Source organism: Nycticebus coucang, chromosome 20 (assembly GCF_027406575.1).
Source record: "Nycticebus coucang isolate mNycCou1 chromosome 20, mNycCou1.pri, whole genome shotgun sequence".
Classification (NCBI taxonomy): domain Eukaryota; kingdom Metazoa; phylum Chordata; class Mammalia; order Primates; family Lorisidae; genus Nycticebus; species Nycticebus coucang.
The window spans coordinates 33,110,089-33,130,738 of NC_069799.1; the positions used below are offsets into that span (position 1 = coordinate 33,110,089).

At 44.4% G+C, this 20,650-nt stretch overlaps 1 protein-coding gene across 2 annotated transcripts in view; it reads left to right on the forward strand.

The window, feature by feature from the left end:
• The first annotated feature begins 11,481 nt into the window (after nucleotides 1-11,481).
• The window catches only part of LOC128572953 (zinc finger protein 208-like), a 48,586-nt gene continuing 39,417 nt past the window's right edge, over nucleotides 11,482-20,650 (forward strand). Inside the window, exon 1 of one of the 2 annotated variants that reach the window (XM_053573111.1) lies at nucleotides 11,482-11,719. In XM_053573111.1, the coding sequence (XP_053429086.1) occupies nucleotides 11,717-11,719 (3 nt within the window). In that variant the 5' untranslated portion in view covers nucleotides 11,482-11,716. The remainder of the gene's footprint in view (nucleotides 11,720-20,650) is intronic. The other variant, XM_053573110.1, reaches the window with a different exon arrangement.

Genomic DNA, 20,650 nt, shown 5'->3' on the forward strand with positions numbered 1-20,650 from the left:
CACGAAAACCAAAAAAAACAAAAAAAAAACAAAACAAAAAAAAGGCACCAACTGCTAAAATATTCTTGTGGTCGAAATATATCTATAAATGTCTATATGTCTGCTGTAGGGATCAACTTTCGTAGGAATATATTCAACTGCAATATACTTTCTGGACATCAGGCGGCGCTGTGAGTGGTTTCGAGACTTACACCTTGTTCACAGTTTATACCGTTACCATGGTAACCACCTTCCAGGGCCGAACGCCATTTTGGAGTTTCTGTAAAAGTTTGTCGCCTAAGAATTGTGCAACCTTGGCACACTTTCGATTGACCCTCCCACTCAGTGCAGGTGTCCACGCTTCCTAAGTCCCTCCACTCTGCTCCCAAGTTCCCCCGCAAGCTGGCGACTGCAATCGGCCATAAGGGGAGTGGTGCTGAGTTCGCGCGGTATCTCCTGTAGCTGGTTCCCGGGGCTTCAGCAGCCAAAGCCCGTCCACGGCTTCATTAGCTCCGCGGCTCCAGAAGCCAAAGCCGGGTCCTGTTCTCCTCGGGACAGCACTTGCGACCGACCCTTCCACTCAGTGCAGGTGTCCACGCTTCCTAAGTCCCTCCACTCTGCTCCCAGGTTCCCCCGCAAACTGGCGACTGCAATCGGCCATAAGGTTAGTGGTGCTGAGTTCGCGCGGTATCTCCTGTAGCTGGTTCCCACGGCTTCAGTAGCTCCGCAGCTCCAGAAGCCAAAGCCGGGTCCTAGGCTTCAAGCCGTTCCCATGGTTGGAGCGCTCGAGGGATTTATTCTGAGTTTTATGGTTCAGAGTTTTGGATGGCGTCCGCCAGTTCGCAGCGCAGCGTGAACTGCCAGCCCCATTCAACACCTGGGAGAAAGGTGCCCGCCCTTTTGGGTAGTTCAAAATGTCTGTTTCCTGGGCAGGATCACTTCCCTTCAATTGTCTAACAGTTTGCTCTGCTCCCTGTGGTTTTGAGTGGCTCTCCTTTTGGATGCCTCCCTCAGTTCAGGATTAATTACTTGTCAATTGGATTTTGTCAGCATTTACAAGCTGCTGACCTCTGTGGGGGAGGGGCCTGCTGGCCGGCACGGCCCAGCAGGGATGAATCTCTACAACAGAGTCTGTGATTTTTAAATTACCCCTCATATATAGCAAACCGCCAGTTCGCTGGGCGTCTCCAGCTGTCTGTCCACTCCAATAATCCACACACAGGGAAGGTCCAGACCGCCTTTCCTCTCACCTGGTGGCTTGGGAGAGGTGGGCTACACGTCTGTCCTGTCCGCCATCATGCTCTGCCACCCTCATATGCTTTTAATTAAAAAGAATGTCATGACTCTCATAAAACAACCAGTGGACATCAATTATGTTACATTAATATAAAATTTGTCAGTCATCCTAATCCTCAAGGAAAGACGGAGTTCAACTTTCTGATTATTTTGTTCAAATTCTTTTACTAAGACTTCCACTACTCCTGTCATCTTTTAAGTGTGTGTCCAAAATTGTGAAGCTGGTCATCTGGAAAAATGTGAGAAGTATCAGGTCTTTGACCTTGCACCCAGAGCTGCATCCTCTGCTGAATAGGGTCAGGGATCCCCCAGCTCAAGTCTCATCTTCTCCACTGACAGGCTGTGACCTCCTCTCCAGGGATAGGGTATGCCCAGGTTTTTCCTGGGAGGAGCTGTATGTTTCTCCACCCAGGGCTTGATGTCTAGGATCAGGCAATGTAGAGGAACAGCCCTCAGCAAAGAAGACAAAGGCCACTTGGGTGGCCATGGCATAGGTCTGCACTGCTGTGTTCACAGGCCCCTGTAGCTAGCTGAGCTCAGAGAGCTGCTCCCAGATTAGGAGAAAAACGTATCTGCTGTGACCATAATCAGGCTATGACTTGATAAATGGTCTCAGACATAGCACTGAGGGAGGTCACCATTCTTTCATGACAGCACAACAGGTGATCTTTGGGGAACTGCAAACTGGGCCATTTGATCCTGAAATCTGGGCCACTCGGAACTGCAATCTAGAATTTTTGTGCCCAGTATGGGCCCTTAAGGGACCCGTACCATAGGCATAACAGATCCTCTCTGTGTCACCTCTGTGTATAATATCAGAGACCTTTAGTTTCTTTTCCAAAATCAATCTGTGCTCATCTTGTAGACAGTTCTCTGTGCAGGAATCATGTGAGTGAGAGATTCACCAGAACTGTTTCCAGGGTTGCTCAGTTGCTCAGTCTGGAATGTTCTCAGGCACCGTCAGGTGAATCTCATTTATCTCTTTTACTCCCTGAGCCTGTCATTCTCCAGAAGGCTGATCCTCCCCCACCACGCTGAGTGCAGGATGCTAAAATCCTCTCACCATGGAGAAACCCACTTTCTCCCAAACCTCTTTAAAAGTTATGTGTTTGTCTTTGTCTACTTTGGGTACAAAGAAGCAAAATTCTACCTGCTGCTTTATCTTGGAATTGACCATGGAAATGATTTTCTTTTTTCTGGAATTCCCCCATCTGAGCTGAAATTGTATTTTGAGGATAAAATGAGTGTTTGAGTGCCTCTATGTGAACACCTCAGAAGCCCTCGTCTATCCTGGATAATTAGGAGCAGCAGTTGTCAACTGTTAATTCTCCTTTTTAATGTTAATGTTAATTCTCCTTTTTCCAGAGTCCAGAGTCTGAGTGCTCCCAGTGTCAAAGAGCTCCCAGTTCCCTTGCCAGGGAATACTGTGTTAATCCCTACCCTGTCACCTGGAAAAATCAAATCTTATCTGGTCTAACAGTGCTGTTTCTGGCTTTGACCTTATTTTTATTTTATTTTTTTATTATTTGGAGACAGAGACTCGGTTTGTCACCCTTGGTAGAGTGCTGTGGCGTCACAGTTCACAACAACCTCAAACCATTGAGCTTCAGTGATTCTCTTGCCTCAGCCTCCCAAGTAGCTGGGACTACAGGTGCCCACCACAGTGCCTGGCTATTTTGTTGTTGTTGTTGCAATTTTCATTGTTGTGTAGCAGGACCTGGCCTGTTTAGATCCCACTAGCCCTGGCATATGTGGCCGGCACCCTAACCATTGAGTTATAGGCACCGAGCCATTATTTTTCTTTTTAATTCTCTTTTTCATATGCACTGGGGTCTGATCCTGGTGCAAAAGCAAGATAGAAGACTGCCTTGTCATGAAGCCCAGAGGCCATAGTCTACCCTGGGGGCATATTTGTGAGTTATTCTGTTAGCTGAAACTGTTCAGATGTATCAAAGTAAAGAGAAAGAATACTCATCCAGGGTATCACTGCTACATTCCTTAAAGCCCCCTGATGGGGCGGCGCCTGTGGCTCAGCGGGTAGGGCGCTGGTCCCATATGCCGGAGGTGGCGAGTTCAAACCCAGCCCCGGCCAAAAAAAAAAAAAAAAAAAAAAAAAAGCCCCCTGATGGCTATAAGCCATTTTCCATTTCCAATCTCAGAATGAAACACTTCCAAAGACACACACTCACTATTCCTGACTTCCACCATCCTTCCAGCCACCATATGAAGAGTCCAATCCCTTACCTTGCCTATGAATGTGGTTCTTCTCTTTCTCTCTTCTTTGTTTTTATTGAGACCCAGTCTCTATTAAAAAAACAAAATAGAGGGCGGCACCCATAGCTGAGTGGGTAGGGCGCTGTCCATATACACCCAGGCTGGCGGGTTGGAACTCAGCCTGGGCCTACTAAACAACAATGACAAATGCAACAAAAAAAGATTTTGAGATTGTGGCAGATGCGTGTAGTCCCACCTAGTTGGGAGGCTGAGGCAAGAGAATCGCTTAAGCCCAAGAGTTGGAGGTTGATGTGAGCTGAGAAGCCACGACACTCTACCAAAGGCAACATAGTGAGACCCTGTCTCAATAAAATAAAATAATAGAAAAATTATCTGGGCATTGTGATGGGCACCTGTAGTCTCAACTACTTAGGAGGCTGAAGCAAGAAGATGGATTAAGCACAAAAGGTTGAGGTTTCTGTTAGCTGTGATGTCATGGCACTCTACCCAGGGGAATAGAGTGAGACTCTGTCTTTAAAAAAAAGAACCCAAAGTGTATATCCTTACAAGATAGAAATGATTTGATATAGAGACCCCTGGGAAAAGAACATCTCCACAATCCACAATTCATCACCTGTCAAAAAAGTTTTCTTTTCTTTTCCTTTTTTTTTTTTTTTTGAAACAGAGCCTCATTCTCACCTATACTAGAGTGCCATGGCATCAGACTAGCTCCCAAAAACCTCAGATTTCTGGGCTCAAACAATCCTCTGGCCTCAACCCCCAAAATATGTGAAACTAGAGGTGTGAACCACGTCCCAGAGGTAATTTTTTTTTTATCTTAGTACAGATTAGGTTTTACTACCACTCAAGCTTTTGTCTTGAACTGAAGAGCTCCTGTAATTCTCTTACCATAGCCTCTCAGAGTACTATAATTACAGGCATGACCCACCAGGCCCAGCCATTTTTCCATGAACTTCACTGCACACACAGATCTCTATGTAACTTCCCCTTCCTAAAACAACTGGTCCTATTGGATTAGAGTTTCATTATCATGACCCCATTTAACTTTAATTATGTCTTCTAAATATTGCAGCTTCCAGCTCATTTATATTTTCTTATACTAAATACAATCTGACAATCAAACCTTTTTAATATTAGTCATGGCTTAATGTTTATCTTGCCTAGACCAACAAGTTCACATTTACTAGCACAATAACAAATGACTTGATTAATTGTGAACTATTATCTTCATTTGAATTGTACAACCAAACTAATGTTGACAAACCAAGAAGGGGGGGTTCCATGTTGTTCACCCCACAAATGGCAAATGACTGAAACAATGAGGGTTGTCAAAACAATTAAATTTAAATTTAAATTTCTAGGCTAATTTTTTTTTTTTTTTTGTAGAGACAGAGTCTCACTGTACCGCCCTCGGGTAGAGTGCCGTGGTGTCATACGGCTCACAGCAACCTCTAACTCTTGGGCTTACGCGATTCTCTTGCCTCAGCCTCCAGAGCAGCTGGGACTACAGGCGCCGCCACAACGCCTGGCTATTTTTTTGTTGCAGTTTGGCCGGGGCTGGGTTTGAACCCGCCACCCTGGGCATATGGGGCCGGCGCCCTACTCACTGAGCCACAGGCACCGCCCTAGGCTAATTTTTTTTAATGTAATGCATTAAGTGGATCATGCAACTTCTATGGTTGTAGAAGTGTAGAATTTCAGTCAAAAGTGGCACCTGTAGGTAGGGCAGGTAGGGCATCAGCCACATACACTGAGGCTGGACGGTTCAAACCCAGCCAGGGACAGCTAAACAACAACTGCAACAACGACAACAAAATAGCTGGGCCTTGTGGTGGGCACCTGTCGTCTCAGCTACTTGGAAGGCTGAGGCAAGAGAATAGCATAAGCCCAAGAGTTGAGGTTGCTGTGAGATGTGATGCCACAGCACTCTACCCAGGGCGAAAGATTGAGACTGTGTCTCAAAAAAAAAAAAAGAAATTTCAGTCACATATCTTAATTTTTTTTTTTTTTTTTTCAGTTTTTGGTCGGGGCTGGGTTTGAACCCACCACTTCCAGCATGTGGGGCTGGCGCCCTACTCCTTTGAGCCACAGGCACCACCCCCATATGTCTTAATTTTAAGTGAAGGAATTATTTAAGTTGGGCCCAGTGGCTCATACCTGTAATCCTAGCTCTCTGGGAGGCTAAGGCTGGTGGATTGCCTGAGCTTAGAAGTCCAGCAAAGCAAGAGTGAGACCCTGTCTCCACCAAAAATTAAAGAAAACTCACCGGGGGCGGCACCTGTGGCTCAGTCCGTAAGGCGCCGACCCCATATACCGAGGGTGGCGGGTTCAAACCTGGTCCCGGCCGAACTGCAAACAAAAAATAGCCGGGTGCTGTGGCGGGCGCCTGTAGTCCCAGCTACTCGGGAGGCTGAGGCAAGAGAATCGCTTAATCCCAGGAGTTCAAGGTTGCTGTGAGCTGTGTGATGCCATGGCACTCTACTGAGGGCAGTAAAGTGAAACTGTGTCTCTACGAAAAAAAAAAAACTCACCTGGACTAGTGGTGCACACCTATAGTCACAGCTATTAGGCTGAGATAGGATAGCTTAAGGTCAAGAGTTTGAGGTTGCTGTGAGCACTGACACCACAGTGCTCTAACAAGGATGAACAGAGTAACTCTCAACAAGAAAAAAATGGAATTATTTGTTTTTGTTAGGTATGAAAACAGTGCTTTCCATAAGAATTTTTGAAATCGGCCAAGAGCAGTGGCTCACACCTGTAATCCCAGCACTCTGGGAGGCCAAGGCTGGCGGATTGCTTGAGATCAGGAGTTGAGATCTGCCTGAGCAAGTGAAAAACTCTATCTTTAAATATATATATATATATATAGTGGGCTCGGCGCCTGTGGTTCAAGCAGCTAAGGCGCCAGCCATATACACCTGAGCTGGCGGGTTCGAATCCAACCGGGCCCACCAAACAACAATGATGGCTGTAACCAAAAAATAGCCAGGCATTGTGGCCCGTGCCTGTAGTCCCTGCTACTTGGGAGGAGGAGGCAGGAGAATCGCTTGAGCCCAGGAGTTGGAGGTTTCTGTGAACTGTGATGCCACAGCTATCCACCCAGGGCAACAGCCTGAGGCTCTGTCTCAAAAAGAAAAAAAAAAAATATGTAATCCTCTAGACTTAAGACCCCTAGAGAGCCCATGTGGAGACTCCTAGGGAGTTCTTCAGTTCTTTCCCCCTTCCAGAAACCCTGGTGCTTTTTACTGATTCTGTATTCCATTCTAACTTCTAATAAAAGTCCTATCTTACCATTGGAAAAAAATAAATAGCCAGGTGTTGTGGTGGGCGCCTGTAGCCCCAACAACTTTGGAGGCTGAGGCAACAGAATTGCTTCAGCCCAAGAGTTTGAGGTTCCTATGAGCCATGATGCCATGCGTCTACCAAGGGTGACAAAGTGAGACTCTGTCTCAAAAATTAAAAAAAAAATTGAAATTATTAGATATAGTTAGTGAAATACTACAAACTAAATCATGCTATCTGTTATGTTTACTTTAAAATATGACTAGGATGGCTGATGTTGGTTTTTACAAGTAAAGGCAAGATGATAAACATTTTGAAAGCATCTTGATTGTTAGTACTTGTGATGGGTTTTAGTATATATATGTTTCCACTTATATGAAAGTGGGCATGTCTATCATAATGCTTAAATAAAGAAAAAAGTATTTTAATAAAAATGTATAACATACTACTCATCCCTTTACAATAAAAAATTTTATCCTGTACATTATAATAGTAAATGTTGAGGTTTGTCACTAGACAGTTTTGCATTAGAATTGGGAAGTGAATTCCCTAAATGTCCCTCCAAGTATGGATAGTAAAGCTGCCCAAAATATTTGTGCAAGATTGTCTATGTGGGTGGTACTTTTTTTTTTTTTTAAGACAGTCTCACTTTGTTGCCCTTGGTAGAATACCGTGATGTCATATGTACAGCAACCTCAAACTCTTGGACTCAAGAGATCCTCTTACCTCAGTGTCCCAAGTATGTGGGGATTACAGGTGTTTGACACAATGCCCAACTATTTTTTTTTTTTTTTTTTTTTTTTTAGAGATGAGGTCTCGCTCTTGCTCAGGCTGGCTTCGAACTCGTGAGCTCAAGAATCTACCCATTTCAGCCTCTGAGATGGTTAGGATTACAGGCATAAGCTGCCATTCCCTGTCTTTATGTCAGTCTTATTGATGACACCATTATATTTTCCTAACAGTCTATGAGTTAGAGCAGTGTGTCTTCTATTTTTTTTTCTTTTTTTTGCAGTTTTTGGCTGGGGCTGGGTTTGAACCTGCCACCTCCAGCATATGGGGCCAGCGCCCTACTCCATTGAGCCATAGGTGCGGCCCTAGTGTGTCTTCTAGAAGTTAAAGAAGAAGGAACCCTGTGATGTGCCGGGCCCACACCCAGGTGCTGAGTCCTGCCTGGGAGCAGGGCCAGAACAGCCTTTACCTGCCACTTCTCCTGGGTCTACATTCCTGGTTACCCAGCTCAGCCCTAAGGTCTCTTCTCCTTGGTGCAGGCCAGAGTGGGAGGAGAAGCTGGTGTTGTGCTCACCAGGATTCAGTTTGGAAACTCCAAGCCTGGAAGGTTGGATTAATTAGTGGGGGTAACTATTCCCCTAAGGTTACGAATGTACTTATCAGACTTCAGCTACCTTCAGAAACCTAGATTTCACACCCAACCTGCCCTGTGCAGTCACAGTGATCACACGTCTTATGTTTATGTCCCATGCTTTGTAGTGTTTTGAAGAGTTACGTAACCAAAATGTTGAGGTTTCTTCTTGGAACCCCACTAATTTTTGCTCACTGTACGATACTAGAAACGTAGATAGGCATCCACGAAGCAATGCATGAAATGTGTGTCCATCAGTAGACATTTCTTGCACACAGTCCTCTGCTCCCAATTGGGGCTCTGTTTGTCCTACCCTTGGATCTGAAGAGAAATAATGATATGTAGTAGAATGTTCCCTTATTCTAAGAACAAAAAAGTATTGCTTCTGCAAGTCATGTCTCTGAGGTTAGAAGGGTCAGAGCTATATTTCAATGTGGCTGAAAATGGCCACATGCTCTTCTGAACAGAGATGTGCTATACACTTAATGCAGAACGAATTTTTTTTTTTTTTTTTGTAGAGACAGAGTCTCACTGTACCGCCCTCGGTAGAGTGCCGTGGCGTCACACGGCTCACAGCAACCTCCAACTCTTGGGGTTACGCGATTCTCTTGCCTCAGCCTCCGGATTAGGTGGGACTAAAGGCGCCCGCCACAACGCCCGGCTATTTTTTTGTTGCAGTTTGGCCGGGGCTGGGTTTGAACCCGCCACCCTCGGCATATGGGGCCGGCGCCCTACTCACTGAGCCACAGGCGCCGCCATACAGAACGAATTTTAAAGAAACATGACCAAATTAATTCATTAAAATCTTTTTATTGTTCAATTATGACAACAATAGTATCTTTGGATATATTAGATTAAATAAAAAATAACTATCAATTTAAACTCTTTCTTTCTTTCTTTCTTTCTTTCTTTCTTTCTTTCTTTCTTTCTGTCTTTCTTTCTTTCTTTCTTTCTGTCTTTCTTTCACCTCTTTCTCTCTTTCTTTCTTTTGATACAGAGTGTCACTATGTTGCTTTTATTAGAGTGCTGTAGTGTCACAGCTTACAGCAACCTCAAACTCTTGGGCTTAAGTGATTCTTTTGCCTCAGCTTTCCAAGGAGCTGGGTCTACAAGCACCTACCACAATGCCCAGCTATTTTTTGTTGCATTTGTCATTGTCTATTAGCAGGCCTGGGCTGGGTTCGAACCCACCAGACCCGGTGTATGTGGCTGGCATCGTAACCACAGTGCTGTGGGTGCCGAGCCAATTTAACCTATTTGTTTATCTTTTCTTTGATGTGCCTACTAAAAAATTTGAAATGACACATGTGGCTCTCATTTTATTTCTATTGGACAGGGTGGATTCGAGGACTCTCTTTCCTTTCAAAAGTTCAGGCTGCTTCCTCAAAAGATCACACTTCAGAAAAATTAAACGAAATCTCAAACTTTAAAAGAACTGTGGCTTTTCACAAGATGGCACCCAAAGGAAGCTCTTCCCCCTCCCAAAGCCAAAACCAAAGCCAAAGCCAAAGCAAAGGCATTGAAGGCCAAGAAGGCTGTGCTCAAAGGCAACCACAGCCATACAAAAAAAAGAGTATTTGTATGTCACTCACATTTTGGTGGCCTAAGACACTGTAGCTCCTCCAGATACAGCCCAATATCCCAGGAAGACCTCCCCCATGAGAAACAAGCTTGACCTCTGTGCCATAATCATGTTCTCCCTGACCACTGAGTCCTCTATAAAGAAGAGAGAAGAAAACAACTCACTCATGTTGATTGTGGATGTCAAAGCCAGCAAGCACCAGGTCAAAAAGGCTGTGAAGAACATTGATGTGGCCAAGGTCAACACCCTGAACAGGCCTGATGGAGAGAAGAAGGTGTATGTTCCACCGGCTCCTGATTATGAAACTTTGGATGTTGCCCATAAATTTGGGATTATCTAAACCAAGTCCAGCTGTTTAGTTCTAAATACAGAATGGACACAAAGTTCGTGTGCGATTTAAATAGTAAACTACTTTAAAGTTAAGTTTAAATAGAAAAGTTTTAAGTTTAATTACTAAAGTATTTTAAATTGCACACAAACCACCCTGTATATATAACTTCTCATTGTAAAAAATATATGTATAATTGTTAATATTTTGTTTCCATGAATGGAAAATACGTATTTACTGTGTGTGTATGTATAAACACATACATATTTACATATACTTAAAATTAATAAATGAATATAATTTATTTTAGGGTTAAAAACAAATATCCCTCAGACAGAGCTGCGTCCCAGAGAAGGCACAAAGCCATGTATAAAAAATACCTACAGGGTAGGTTAGGTAAAATTCACGTATTACCTCAACCCTTCACCCAGGAGGTGCACCATACACCCCTACCTTGTGCTTGTTAGCTGGGAGCTTAAATACCACCTCCTGCATGAAGCTTCCTGAAGAACCCCCTCCCTGAAGAATCAGAGTAATTTCACCCTCTCTGAACTGCCATAGCCTTTCCTTGCAACTCCCAATGTCTTCCATCTGTCAGGTTACTAAGTTATTTCTGTGCATTTTTTTTTTTTTTTTTGAAACAGAGCCTGAAGCTGTCACCCTGGGTAGAGTGCTGTGGCATCACAGCTCACACACAGCAACCTCCAACTCCTGGGCTCAAGCGATTCTCCTGCCTCCGCCTCCCAAGCAGCTGGGATTACAGGCGCCTACCACAACGCCCGGCTGTTTTTTTGGTTGCAGCCGTCACTGTTGTTTGGCGGCCCGGGCTGGATTCCAACCTGCCAGCTCAGGTGTATGTGGCTGGTAACTTGGCTGCTTGAGCTTCAGGCGTCTATAATCTGTGCATGTTTTTACCTAGACACGGTGATGTATATTGAAAACTCCTTCAAAACAGAGTCTAACTCATATTTATTTATTTATTTATTTTGGAGACACAGTCTCACTTTGTCGCCCTGGGTAGAGTGCATGGCATCACAGCTCACAGCAACCTCCAGCTCTTGGGCTTAGGCGATTCTCTTGCCTCAGCTTCCGGAGTAGCTGGGACTGCAGGCGCCCGCCATAACGCCCGGCTATCTAACTTCTATTTAAATAACAATTGTCCAAGCCTAGCATAGACTAAACACTCATTAAATAGAGTTTAATCGAAATTTGTTAAACAGTCACTGCATGGCAAGCGTGATGGCCCTGGAATATCCAGATGAATAAAGTCATGGTCCCTGCCCTTAATTTAAAACGAGAGAAAAAGAATAAAATAGTGCTGCAGTCAAGAAACCGTTAGCATTCTGGTCTCTTCCAGCCTCTTGTGGATGGCATGCCTGTCACTCAAGGTCACAGAGGTGGGGCCTGAGAGCCTATCAATCAAGGATGCTGTAATATGAACTGCCCAATCAGATGCGCAGACAGAAAGAAGGAGGCGGCTCCAGAAATTCGGAGCGGAGCTGGCCTCTTGCTGAGCTCTGAGCTGGGTTCTCCTCTTCAACTGTTGCATCTCCCGGAGAATCCAGGTGTCTCTGCAGCAGCTTCTGTCACCCTGTGACCTGCAGGTCCCGGGAGATTTGTAGGGAGGACGCCGGGACATCCCGGTAGCTGGGAAATGGTGAGTCTAGGAGACTGGGTGTCCTGAGAGGGGGAGGGGCGTGGTTGGAGTCAGAAGTGGCTGCAGCCGGACCAGGCAATTTCACTTCAGTTTTTAGAGTCTTCAGTCCGAACTTTGCCACTGGGACCCCTTGGCCCTCAGACCCCTGTGAGCGAAAGGTGAAAAAGGGCAGATATCTGGGACTTTGGGACTCTGGGGCCCTTTCCTGGAGCGGTTACTTGGACCAAGGCCCAGAGCTTTCTTTGAGCAGCTGTGTGGCTGCAGCGCCGGGCGTCTCTCCCACGTGGTGACAAAGGAAGGATCCTCAGGGAAGAATCCCAGCTGGGTGTGTGGGTTTGTGCCTGGGAGGGGCTGTAGTCCCTGGGGCTACTCGTACCTCCATTCTCCTGTTAAAAATAAATTTAGCGCCGGGCGCTGTGGCTAAAGCTGTTGCGAACCTAAAGTGGCTCGGCTGCTTGTTATTGTAGTTAATCCCAGAGACAGAGAGCTGGATTAGTGAGAAGTCTTTATTGGCAAGGCTAGTAATTCCGGAGAACAGCGAGAGTAATTTTTTAAATGTTGTTTTGTCTATGTAACAAATTTTAATAATTTATATAGTGGATAATTTAAAAATTATACTAAAAAAGTTCTTATACTTATGTGATTAACAACACGTAGACAAGTTAAATACATATAACACTTAGAAAACTAATCAAAGAAAATGGCCATCAAAAAAAACCCAAAAAAACCATAGCTCACTGAGTAGGGCGCCGGCCACATACGCCGAAGCTAGCAGTTCGAGCCCGGCCCTGGCCTGCTAAACAACAACTGCAGCAAGTGTTGTGGCAGGTGCCTGTAGTCCCAGCTACTCGGGAGGCGGAGGCAGGAGAATCACTTAAGCCCAGGAGTTGGAGGTTGCTGTGAGCTGTGACTATGCGGCACTCTACCAAGGACAATAAAGTGATGCTCTGTCTCAAAAAAAAAAAAAAGAAAGAAAAGAAAAGAAAAAGAATAAGAAATTTGTGAAACAGTGGGTAGGTACGAATGGTATACATTGTATTTTGTAATATATTAAGACTAGGTAATGTTGGGTAATTATGACAATACTTTAAAAGGAAATGTTGTATATTCTGAAAAATCTTGTTCGTTGTATTATTTCGACTATGTCTTTTATACATTTTAACTTTTTTTAATGTGTTGGAAACAGATGAATTGAAGCAGTATATATTTTTAATGTTTTTACATCTATGATTGTGTTTTAATAATAATTAATGGCTGCTTGATTTTTTTTTTTTTTTTTTTGTAGAGACAGAGTCTCACTTTATGGCCCTGGGTAGAGTGCCGTGGCATCACACAGCTCACAGCAACCTCCAACTCCTGGGCTTAAGCGATTCTCTTGCCTCAGCCTCCCGAGTAGGTGGGACTACAGGCGCCCGTCACAACGCCCAGCTATTTTTTGGTTGCAGTTCAGCCGGGGCGGGTTTGAACCCACCACCCTCGGTATATGGGGCCGGCGCCTTACCGACTGAGCCACCGGCGCCGCCTTGATTTTTTTTTTTTTTAAGTACAGCTCTTCAAGCTTGTTTTAATTCAATGCTCAGCGCATTTATGGCTTGAGAAGTTGTATTAAGGGCCTTGAGGATGGCACAGGCCAATGGACTAACTTTCAAATCGAGTCCAATAGCTAGCGTTGGTACGACACAGATGTGTAAGGTGGTGTATTTAGCAGTGCTAAAAAGGTGTAGTTGGCTGTTATACGTTTCAGGGAGGTTAATGTTTTTAGACAGGATGCACTTAAAAGTTTTATCCCCGGGGTAGAAAAGTAGTTAATCTCAGTGAACAAGGTTTCCCTGTGTTGTAGCAGGGATATATGAAAAAGACTGTGTGCCATATAATAAGAACCGTCTTTAGGGCGGCGCCTGTGGCTCAGTGAGTAGGGCGCCGGCCCCATATGCCGAGGGTGGCGGGTTCAAACCCAGCCCCGGCCAAACTGCAACAAAAAAATATCCGGGTGTTGTGGCGGACGCCTGTAGTACCAGCTGCTCGGGAGGCTGAGGCAAGAGAATCACGTAAGCCCAAGAGTTAGAGGTTGCTGTGAGTGGTGTGACGCCACCGCACTCTACCGGAGGGTGGTACAGTGAGACTCTGTCTCTACCAAAACAAAAACAAAAAAAAAAACAAAAACTGTCTTTGGGGTAGCTTGCTGTGTCTATTGGCATAAGGTACAAAGGTGTTTAAGTTACTTTGAAGAAAGGAATTATTAAGTTTAGCGTATCAGAATGGGCACCTATTATTAAGACTAGTAGTTACAGTTTTCAGTTGTATAGAAAATGTACCTTTTTTCTTGACAGTAGTGGTTGTTTTTTAACTATAAATATTTGAGTATGTGATATCTTCTGGATATATGGGGAAAATGTGACATTTCTGATTAGTTCTAACAGGTACACATCTTCATTAGGCATGAAGTAAATAGCTGTTCTACATAAGTACTTCTAGTAAGACAGAAAGCAGACATATTTATGACAATTTGGTCTAAATCAGGCTATACATTTTTATTTTGAAAGACTTGGGACAAGACCCCCACTCTGTCCTGGACCACGACCGCAATCAACTGCAAGAGATGGCACTTGATGCAATTAGCAAGAGGGTTTTATTCTAGCATGCTGGGGCTTAGCTCGTAACTCTCTCCGGAGCAGAGGAGTTAAGCCCCGAAAAGCAGGTTTTACAAGCTTATAAAGGCAAAAACCACAAAGTAGGGAGGGGTAGCAGACACAGCAGGGACTTTAACCACAAAGTAGGGAGGGGTAGCAGACATAGCAGGGGCTTTAACCATAAGGTAGGGAGGGGTAGCAGACATAGCAGGGGCTTTCTAGAGAAGAAGAACTCTGGTTCATTACTCAACTGTCTTAAGACAAGATTAACAGTTAAACATTTGCTTAGCCCTTTTATCTGCTTCAGCTCGGGGCTATCTCCTGGAACAGTTACAAAAGGTCACATTCTCATGGTAGGGGGCGAGAGGTGGTCACATTCTTATGGTAGTACTTTCCTTCAATTTCATCCAAATGGGACAAGGTTCTGAGGTGTATGTTTATAGTCGATGTTTATAGTCTATAGTCTGCCGTGTATAGTCTTAAGAGGAAGATGACGGGATTGTATTTCTTCAGTGTTAATGTGGTGTTTCCTCCAGAAGAGACCATCTAGTTTTTGTGGGCATTAGCTGATTCTGGATTGAGATACGGCTTGAGTGGAGTATGGTGGGCCCAGGCTTCTAGTCCTGCAAGTTTCATTGCTGTGGGTGTCATCAATAGAACATCTTCTGGACTAGTCTACTTTTTTAGCTGGACTTGGTTACTAGGATAAAATGGATGTAAACTTCCTGTAGGGGTTGACTGAGATCTAGGAAGAGAGAACTTGTGAATAAGGAATACTACTTTCTCCATTTGTTGTACATACTTTTGTACTTTAGGATTATATTCCACTTGTCCTGACATTTGAATTGAGACTGCCTGGAAGGGTTTCTTACAAAGAACTTTGTGAGGATTAGTGGCTACCTTTTTTCGGAGTAATTTGAGGGGCCATATCTGGTTTTAATGTAAATGGATCTTTTGACATAGTTTGGCAGTATTTTAGTGTCTAATTTATTTATTTTTTTATTTTCCTGGTGACTGAGGTCTCCAGGCTATATGCAATTTGTTTACCTCTATGTAACTTCTGCCATGGAAGACAGACCATTATTACTTTGAAGACTTCTGGGGAGCTTATAAGGGGAGGTGGGGGATGATGTTTTTCAGAAGGACATTTATTACTTATGTAGTTTTGTTTGCGTGGGAAAGGCTTTTACTTATCTTGAAAGAGTAACCATTAATCCTAGTAAATATTTCAGACTGTTTGATGAGGGTATTTGAGTGAAGTCTATCAGCAATTTTTCTTCTTCTTCTTTTTTTTTTGTAGAGATGGAGTTTCACTTTATGTCCCTTGGTAGAGTGCCGTGCCGTCATACAGCTCACAGCAACCTCCAACTCCTGGGCTTAAGCGATTCTCTTGCCTCAGCCTCCCGAGTAGCTGGGACTACAGGCGCCTGCCACAACGCCCGGCTATTTTTTGGTTGCAGTTCAGCCAGAGCCGGGTTTAAACCCACCACCCTCGGTATATAGGGCCGGCACCTTACCAACTGAGCCACAGGCACCACCCTATCAGCTAGTTTTCAAACAGCATTATTTTCTGGTATGGTCAGAGTGGTTTTTTATATCTCTTGTCTGTTTGGGGGTTGTTTCCTGTACAAAGAAAACACTGAGTATTTATTTTTTATTATCTGGATAAGTTGCCCATTTACAACTTATGGGGGAAGGAACTTGGTTAAAGTTTTTTCGTGAGAATGTGTCATCTCATAAAGTTTTCAGTTACCTGAGGTGTTAGACTTCTGTGTAGCATGATCTGTCCCTGGCTGTTGATGAGTCAAACTTTTTTTTTTTTTTGTCACTGAATTTTTATTTTTTGTTTCTTTTCTTACAGGTCAGATTGAAATCAGATAGGTTTATAGGTGGCATTAAGGGGGCTGTTACTGTCAGTCTTGCAACTTTTGCTTTACCACGGTGTCACTCTCTGGTTTTCTGTTGGTACAGGATTAAGTCTTTTCTGGTGTCCTGGACAGTGCATGACTACCAGATTGTGGGGAAGCAAGGCAGGTTCTAAAAGGAGGTTGTACAGTTTCCGAACTTGTTTTTTTTTTTTTTTGCAGTTTTTGGCCCTGGCTGGGTTTGAACCTGCCACCTCTGGCATATGGGGCCAGCGCCCCACTCCTTTGGGCCACAGGCGCCACCATTTCTATTGTTCTAGTTAGAACAATTAGTTCAGCATTCGGGTTGAAGTCCCTGGTGGAAGGGCTTTCATTTCTACCAGCCTTTCTACAGTCACTACAGTACAACTTTCCCTTCACATTTCTTTTTCAACAAACTGCTTCCGTCCATCCGCAGAGTCCAGTCTACCTCTTTGTTTTTTTTTTTTTTTGTAGAGACAGAGTCTCAGTTTATGGCCCTCGGTAGAGTGCCGTGGCCTTACACAGCTCACAGCAACCTCCAACTCCTGGGCTTAAGCGATTCTCTTGCCTCAGCCTCCCGAGTAGCTGGGACTACAGGCGCCCGCCACAACGCCCGGCTATTTTTTGGTTGAAGTTTGGCCGGGGCCGTGTTTGAACCCGCCACCCTCGGTATATGGGGCCGGTGCCTTACGGACTGAGCCACAGGCGCCGACCCAGTCTACCTCTTTGGAAGGGTTGTGTGACATGTCTCCTTGGCCAGAAAAAGACTTGTTCAATTACCTGTAGGAATTGGAGGTAGAGGGGCTGGGTTGAATGCAAGGATCACTTCTAACCGTATTTCAGGGTTATTAAGTAATATAGCTTGATATCTTCTCATCCTACTTGTAGTTAACTAAAAGTTTCTTTTTTGCTGAAGTAGGGACAAGATGCCCTGATGAGAGGCATAAACTAGAGTCAGTTGTCTCAAGGTTTCTTTTAAAACATCACAAGTTGCCACCCACTAGCTGTAAAGTCTAATTGATAAGGTAAATATTGGACGATCTGGGAGTAGTGCCAATTGTTTGCATCAGTCCTCCAAGGCCAAACCCCTGTCTTTCCTGCACATATAGAAAGAAATTTTGTTAACTTAGGCAGGATTGTAGCAGGAACCTATGCAGACAAAAGACTCCAGGCACCTGTTGGAAGAGGAAGTAGCTTATTTTTTTTTTTTTGTGATTTTTTTGGCCGGGGCTGGGTTTGAACCCGCCACCTCCGGCATATGGGGACCGGCGCCCTACTCCTTGAGCCACAGGAGCCATTATGCACTGGCCAGAAGACTCTGCGGACTAGTATCCTAAAAACCACGCCCACCGAGTCAATGTCTTGCCTTTCCTTGGTGCTTTTTAGGGCTTGGGTGCACGTAAAAGCCGTGAAAGACTTGAGGGATGGGAGTGACGTAAAAGTATTGTGATTCAGGGGAACGTTAGGTTGGCCGGCGCCCTTGCTACCAGGCTACCTGTCCTCAAAGGCGACAGACGGTTTAGGAAGTTACAAGGTTACTACATAGGTCCAGCACATCCCAGGCAAAGGGCATATAGATAACAGAGACATCTGCTGCAGTACAGGTAGTAATTAGTGGCTTTCGTATGTGTCACAGACTGTCTGGCTAATGCCTGTGTGGAGTTTCTATACAGAATTTAGATTTGCTTTTACTCTCTTGCCTCAGGCCGAGAGCAGAGACCTTGAAAAGGCTTTTACGTTTGTGCAGGTGAAGGAGCAAAGGAAATTTTACCCCAAAATATGATTCCTTGGTATAAAGAATATTTTGAATTAAAGGCCATTTATGAACAGAAAGCTTTGGAAGAGGCCTTTTCTCTATGTATGTAAAACCTGAGCAACCTGATTTAAAATCAGTAGGGGCTGCTGACTTCCTTATTGCATACAATAGACGTGACCCTGAGGTCATTTGAAGCACAAGACCTGTCTCTGAGGTTAATCTGTAAATCAATCTGTTTCCACCCGTGTACACACATCCCTCTAGCAACCACTTGCTGCACAGACTTTCCACAGTCTCCCCCGCTCCCTTTTAAAAGGCATCTCGAAACGTCTCTGACCATCACTGGGACTTTGGGTAATCATTCTTGTGGTTCTCCCCCCATGCACATGGTATTTGGGAATAAACCTTTCTCTTATTAATGTACCATAATTGTGCGTTGATCTTTCAGCGAACCAACTAAGGGAAAATGGCAGGATTCTTTTTTTTTTTTTAGAGACAGTCTCACTTTGTCACCTCGGTAGAGTGTCGTGGCGTCACAGCTCATATCAACCTCTAGCTCCTGGGCTTAGGTGATTCTCTTGCCTCAGCCTCCGGAGTAGCTGGGAATACAGGTGCCGGCCACAACGCCCGGCTATTTTTTTGTTGCAGTTTGGCCGAGGCCGGGTTTGAACCGGCTACCCTTGGTATATGGGCCCAGTGCCCTACTCAGTGAGCCACAGGCGCCGCCCAAAAGAGTAGGTTTCTCCTGTGATCCCTGCACAGGGCTTTGTTACACTCTTTAATCTAATCCAAGGGTATGTTTTCCTGTCTTTCCAAGGCCTTATACAAGGGTTTAGGAATCCATACCTGGCAGAAACTTGTCACATTCAGACATCTCCAAGGCTGTCTTTTAGTTGCAGGGGTTGGAAAATGTAATATTAAATTGTTTCTATTTTTGGCTCAGTGCCCATAGCAAGGTGGTTACAATGCCAGCCACATACACCGAAGTTAGTGGGTTTGAACCCAGCCTGGGCCAGATAACCCACAATGACAACAGCAACAAAAAATTAGCTGGGCATTGTGGCTAACACCTGCAGTCCCAGCTGCTTGGAAGGCTGAGGCATGAGGATTGCTTGAGCCCAAAAGTTTGAGGTTGCTGTGAGCCGTGATGCCACAGCACTCTACCAAGGGTCACGTAGTGAGACTCTGTCTCGAACAAAAAAAATTGTTTCTATTTTTTAATAGGCTGCATTGTCCAGGCTTTGAAAACCTGGTCTTTGAAAACCAAGAAATTTCACTTTCTACAGACAGATTTGAGCTTTTTGCTTTGATACCCAAATGCCCCATTTAGCTAAATGGTTCAGTGTTAATGTTGGTTTATTTAGGCATTCCTGAAAGTCCAGACAGGTGATAAATCATTTACCTGTTTTAAAGTGCATTCTTTTTTTTTTTTCACAGAGTCTCACTTTGTCACCTTTGGTAGAGTGCCATGGCATCTCAGCTCACAGCAACCTCAAACTCTTGGGTGTAAGTGATTCTCTTGTCTCAGCCCCCAAAGAAGCTGGAACTGTAGGTGCCCACCACAATGCCTGGCTATGTTTAGAGACAGTGTCTCTCTGGCTCAGGTTGGTCTTGAGCTCAGGCAATTCATCCACCTGAGCCTCCCAGAGTGCTAGGATTACAGGCATGAACCACCACACCCAGCCTTAAAGTGCATTCTAAGTTCACAAATAGCTAAAGAAGATTGTGGGAGTGTTTATCTCTACCAAAATGCCTATAATTCTAGCACTCTGCAAAGTCTAGGGGGGTAGATTGCTTGAACTTGGGAGTTCAAGACCAGCCTGAGCAACGGTGAGTCCCTGACTCTAAAAAATAGCGGGGCATTGTGGTTGGGTATCTGTAGAGAGCCAGCTGTGAGGGGCAGGCCTCCTGCAGCTTGGGAGAACATCCAGGGGACAAACCTCCCTCTATCAGTCCTCCTCAACAGATAACATATTTTCTCCAAGTTTCAACTTTTTACCCAGCAGAAGAAAAACATATTTTCCTTAAAACTTTAGCTTTTTTTTTTTTTAACTTCACAGCTGCACTTCAAAGCAGTCATGTACATTTTCCAGCTAATCTTTAGATGTGTAGTATTGCCCATATTTCAGAGGTCACACAGTCATAATAGATTATGTTTACCTGGGAATTTGTGCCTGTTTCTCTTCTCATAATTAAGTTGAACATGTGTCTTACTTCCTTGAAAAACAACTTTGTAATGCCTCCTTAAAAATAAAGCTGTTCGGGCACTTGGGTGCTGGTGATAGAGAAAAAGAGCCCAGTCCTCCAATTCTGTCTTTGACACTCAATTCCACCTCTGTCTTTCACATCTTTGTCTTTCTGGTTTTATTTCATCTATTTTATTTCATTATTTCCCACTGATCCTACTCTAGTTCATTTACTTTTCTTGCTGGGTCTTGACATATCTGTAGTCCCAGCTACTTGGGAGGCTGAGGCAAGAGGATTGCTTGAGCCCAGGAGTTTGAGGTTTCTGTGAACTATGCTGCCAGGGCACTGTACCCAGGGTGACAAAGTGAAACTCTGACTCAAAAAAAAAAAAGGAAACCAAATTCAAGAACTGATTGGGTATTGCTATGCATTGACCTTCTTTGGACTATCCAGGTGAAACGTTTCTGGTTTC